The sequence below is a fragment of the Oncorhynchus kisutch genome, linkage group LG23 (assembly GCF_002021735.2).
Source record: "Oncorhynchus kisutch isolate 150728-3 linkage group LG23, Okis_V2, whole genome shotgun sequence".
Lineage (NCBI taxonomy): Eukaryota > Metazoa > Chordata > Actinopteri > Salmoniformes > Salmonidae > Oncorhynchus > Oncorhynchus kisutch.
This window is the reverse complement of record NC_034196.2, coordinates 23,739,585-23,744,689: the sequence shown is the minus strand read 5'-3', so window position 1 is coordinate 23,744,689 and position 5,105 is coordinate 23,739,585. Positions and strand designations below refer to the sequence as shown.

Here is a 5,105-nt window from a genome sequence, read left to right as displayed (position 1 = left end):
AGAGTAATATAGCCTTGATGATTTCTGGCTCCACCGTGTGGTACAAAAACGATACACACTACATGACCAAAAGTATGTAAGACAACTGCTGGTCGAACATCTCATGGAAACCCATTTCACGAAGCTCCCGATGAACAGTTATTGTACCGACGTTACTGCGAGGCAGGTTGTTACTCGGTAGTGAGTGTTGAAACCGAGGACAACTGATTTTTACACTGCTTCAGTACTCGCGTTCTGTGAGCTTGTGTGGCCTACAACTTCGTGGCTGAGCAGTTGCTGCTCCTAGACATTTCCACCTCACAACAGCACTTACAGTTGACCGGAGCAGTAAGTCACCGAGCTCTTCGGTAAGACCAATTCTACTGCCAATATTTATCTAAGGAGATTGCATGGCCGTGTGTTCCATTCTATAAACCGGTCATTAACAGTTGTGGCTGAAATAGCCAAGTCCACTAATTTGAAGGGGTGTCCACATACTTTTGTGTATGTGTGTAATATATAAACATACATACACACCCACACACGTAATATATAACATACATACACATAAGAGTAATTTTACAACCCAGATAAAGGGTGGTCAAATATGAAAGTTCCTCAAAAGTAATTGCATGTCACTGCCATAGACATTAAGGGTCATATCACATTCACCCAATAAGAGACCAAAAGGCACCTCAAATAGAAGTTAGCAGACAGGGGAACCGACAATTTATTACAAATATACATTTATATATATAAAAAAAAAAATACAATGTCAAAAACACGTGTCCGTCTTGGAAAATGTAAAAGTCTGGCTAAAGGAAAAAAAGTATTCTCTTAAGAAAAAAAACATTAAAAACACTACCATGCGATCTTTTTTAATTAACCATTGCAGATACTATCGCCTCTTCTGGAAAATGGTTCCTCTTCCAATTCCTCCACCACGACCCCGTCCTCTTGCAGCCACTGCAGAAAAGACAGTTATATAAGAAAAGTTACCAGAAATAATAGAAAATATATATTTTTATAAGTTACTACTTATAGTCGAGTGAAAATGTGTGTTATTGACTCTCAATCATTTTCCATACTGGTATATGTAAAAGCAGTAGCACTCACCCTGGGCTTTGAGAATGGCTGCCTTCCCCCTTCCTGCTCCGGTGCCCTGGTTCTTGTTTTTCATGCTCTTCAACATAGGAGCATTCTTTAACATGTCCGGTAAAATCAGGAAGCGAATCTTGCTGCCCCGGATGTAGACCTGCTCTAGTTGGGCTACACGGCCATCCCGATGAGTCACAGTGATATTGGACATCTGAAAGGAAGAGATAAGAGTTGATATACTTCCTACACACAATTCTGTAAAAGGGACACACAAATCCCTCCCTTACATAATAATAAAATAAGAAAAAAACTATTGCTTGAACCCCAAAGGCAGCCAGATGACACACCTGGCAGTTCATGTTGTCCTCAGCCTCAATGAGCTTGCCTCTGTACACTTCACCAGTGTTGGTCTCACAGGTCACAATGTGACCCTCTGCTTCATGCAGGATCTTGATGGGCACGCCGATGGACATATTTGCAGAGATCCTGTAGAAACAATGAGACAAGGTTTAGATTGACAGTGTCTCCAGAGATAGAAAACTATTTGTACCTTATTGCAGGTAGCCTAGTGGTTAAAGCATTGGGACAGTAACCTAAAGGTTGCTGGATCGAATCCTCGAGCAGACAAGGTAAAAATCCATCGTTCTGCCCCTGAACAGTTAGCCCTCTGTTCCCCGGTAGGTCATCATTGTAAATAAGAATTTGTTCTTAACTGGCTTGCCTAATGAAGTTTTTTTTAAAGCTATATTTAACAAGGTATAAAGAGGCAAACTCTAAAGCATTTTATTTCAGAGTAAGTGAGGCGTTAGATTATAGCCTAACATAAAAAGTGCTTGCACTGCCGCACCCCCGGTTAGCCTAAGTCCTGCTGTTTGCCCTACCCCCACACTTTCTACCTGGAACCCTGACTCTTTCAATGTCTGGTCTTCAGTCCATGCACTCAACTTGGCTGACCCAGATCAACATAGGTCTTCATAGTTGCCAATGATATGCCTGGCCTGACTTAGTCTTGATGGACTATTGTTCTTCAAACTAGGTTGTGGTCACAGTAATCTGAACTTCTACTTGGTCAATCAGAGGATGTCCTCTTATCGATGGAGTTCAGTTTTTGTCACCTCTGCCTGCTGGTTTAGGCCTGGGTTACAATTGTATTAACATTATGTTATTGAGCCTGCGCATAGCTTTCACGGTGGCCTAAATCGAAAACAAACATGTTCAATTCTACTGGAAAGTGAGTATCAATGTTAATCGCTACCTCCACAACTGAGACAGGTAAATAAGAAAATTTTTAAATTCAAAACATTGTCACATACACCGGATAGGCGCTGTGAAATGTGTTGTTTTACAGGGTCAGCCATCGTAGTTACGGCGCTCTTGGAGCAGATGCAGGTTAAGTGTCTTGCATAAGGACACATCGACAGATTTTTCACCTTGTAGATTCGGGAATTTGAACTATCGACCTTTCGTCACTGTGTCAACGCTCTAACCGCCATGCTACCTGCCTTCCAAACATATTTAAACTGCTAAATGTAGGTAGCTACATAGCTAGCTTACTCAACTGTGGCCGGGATCTCTACTCTAGTTAAGTGGCAAGGATGGGTGTGTTGGTTTAAGATCGCTGGGTAGTATAAGCAATCTAGCAACTTGCTTAAAATGTAGCATTATTTTTACCTTAATTTGAAGTTGTTCTTTGTTGATTTCCGCGGTCTTCAAACTTTCAAGCTTCTGCAACGTGCGACCAATGAATCAGCGGCGAGAGTATTTCGTGCGTTTTACGACTACCCAGAATGCAACTGGAGAAAGGAAAAAACTTCCGGATTAACGTAAAGCGATGCTTCATGTGACTTGTTGTCTTCCTCGATATATGATTATATATCTTACGTTTGCTAAAGAAGTTTAGCCGCCCACGCTTTTTAGATGGAGACGACCCCTTTGTAAAATGAACGCGTTTAGATAAATTAAACAGACAATCTGACAGGCCATGCCTTTCATTGTGCCCTTTGTGTATTCAACTCTGATTCCACTACAGTCACAGACAGAAGGGGAAACCCAGACTCGTCACAGGAGCATAGCATCGGTTTATGTTTTCTCACCACCTAATATGGTCGTGAGAGGAAGTCCAGTGGCGGGAAGTGGGAGAGGATGGAACTATGTGAAATTGGGCCGATATTCTGCTAATTTTCTAATCGATTAAACATCTGATATCAAAAACATTTATGTTTCTGAAACTAAAGTCTGTTACGAACAGAGTGCACTAAATTGTATAGACTTTGACGGTTTTTAGAAGGACTTGCAAGTCAAATTGAGTTTGCGCTCACTTCAAAGAAGGCGTTCCCTAAAGGCAATATGCAAATACAATGCGTCATTAGGATATCCCGCTAGCTCGAGTTTGGCTTTGCCCACCTTGCTTGTTCTACCCACAATGCATAATTTGCTCCCACTGTAAACGACACAGATGGACTATCTTGGGTTAGTTAAACATATCCTTGCTACAGTGCTTTACGATCCTATAGTACACTGATATTGACAGTAAAAGAAGCAGTATTGAGTTGGTGCATTGCTTAGAATAAATCACAGTAGCCTACTTCATCCAGTGGCAGCCCGTGTCATGGCAATGTAAAGAAGCTGATAGTACAAATGGGCTTTTTTTTAATAGAAACAGGTCCTGCCTCTAGCTAAATAGTAGAAAGCAGATTATTCAGTTGAGGTTCCTAAACCGTCAGAAGCAGTTTATCGCAGCGTACGCACTGCGCTTTATTATGGGCAACAATTGTAGTACTCATCACTGCATTCTCAATCAGAAAATTGGTTGGCCTTCTTTGATGTCAAATAGGTTGATACATTGCTATATTTTCATTTATAAAGCCCTTTTACAAAAAATCCCACTGTACCTAACATCCAGGGTTGGGGAGTAACAGATTACATGTAATCTGTTACATGTAAGAGATTACAAAAAAACAATACCTGTAATCTATTACTTTACCAGCAAAAATATTGTAATCAGATTACAGATACTTTTGAAAAACTAGATGATTACTTCAAAGACTACTTTTAAATTCAGAAAGGATGTTTGCAACAAAAAATTTGACACTTCACTGTTTTCTCAATGACATTCGAATCAGCATTGAAAAAAGGCGCAAGTTTAAGTTTGTTCCAGCTGAGCAAGTCTGACCACAAGTAAGAGACCACTATGATGACACACCAAATGTGTTTGATGGATCGCGGGAAAAAAGCAGGATTAGGCTTTTGTAGACTACAGTCCAAGCTATGTCTTCCAATGGTGTGACTGCTGTCGGCATCCAAAGATTATCCAACTTGATTAAACGCTTAGAGGTAAGGATGACAGCATTGGTGTAGTCTAAGGCGATATGGATATCACTTATTATTGATATCTACATAGCACATTGATGTGACAGGGCCTTTTCCTATAGAGCTACATTTTTATGGAATGTTCTGCCTATCCATGTGAGAGACACAGACTCGGTCTCGACCTTTAAGTCTTTATTGAAGACTCATCTCTTCAGTAGGTCCTATGATTGAGTGTAGTCTGGCCCAGGGGTGTGAAGGTAAACGGAAAGGCACTGGAGCGACGAACCGCCCTTGCTGTCTCTGCCTAGCCGGTTCCCCTCTCTCCACTGGGAGAGAGACCCTGGGAGAGTTACTGCTCTTCCATGCCGTCCCTAGGAAGTGTGCATCACTTGAGTGGGTTGAGTCTATGACGTGATCTTCCTGTCCGGGTTGGCACCCCCCTGGGTTCGTGTCGTGGTGGAGATCTTTGTGGGCTATACTCGGCCTTGTCTCAGGGTAGTAAGTTGGTGGTGGAAGATATCCCTCTAGTGGTGTGGGGACTGTGCTTTGGCATAGGCGGTGGGTGATATCCTTCCTGGTTGGCCCTGTCCAGGGGTATATTGGACGGGGCTACAGTGTCTCCCGACCCCTCCTGTCTCAGCCACCAGTAATTATGCTGCAATAGTTTATGTGTCAGGGGGCTAGTGTCAGTCTGTTATATCTGGTGTATTTCTCCTGTC

The 5,105-nt window shown here is 42.0% G+C and overlaps 1 protein-coding gene across 1 annotated transcript; it reads right to left on the bottom strand.

Moving 5' to 3' along the window:
* Positions 1 to 679: 679 nt before the first annotated feature.
* On the bottom strand, positions 680 to 2,997 carry LOC109868079 (small nuclear ribonucleoprotein Sm D3). The gene is made up of 4 exons (XM_020457495.2): positions 2,749 to 2,997; positions 1,425 to 1,563; positions 1,096 to 1,288; positions 680 to 945 (listed from the first exon to the last, which is right to left on the bottom strand). Exons 2-4 carry the CDS (start codon positions 1,548 to 1,550, stop codon positions 878 to 880), a joined length of 387 nt encoding a protein of 128 aa, XP_020313084.1. The 5' UTR covers positions 1,551 to 1,563; positions 2,749 to 2,997; the 3' UTR covers positions 680 to 877.
* Positions 2,998 to 5,105: the final 2,108 nt, after the last annotated feature.

Coding starts and splice junctions, on each gene's coding strand:
- LOC109868079 (XM_020457495.2), bottom strand. CDS start 1,550: ATGTCCATCGGCGTGCCCATCAAGATCCTGCATGAAGCAGAGGGTCAC. Junction 1,289..1,424: donor AGGACAACATGAACTGCCAG/GTGTGTCATCTG, acceptor TCTTCCTTTCAG/ATGTCCAATATCACTGTGAC. Junction 946..1,095: donor AGCCATTCTCAAAGCCCAGG/GTGAGTGCTACT, acceptor TCTTTTCTGCAG/TGGCTGCAAGAGGACGGGGT.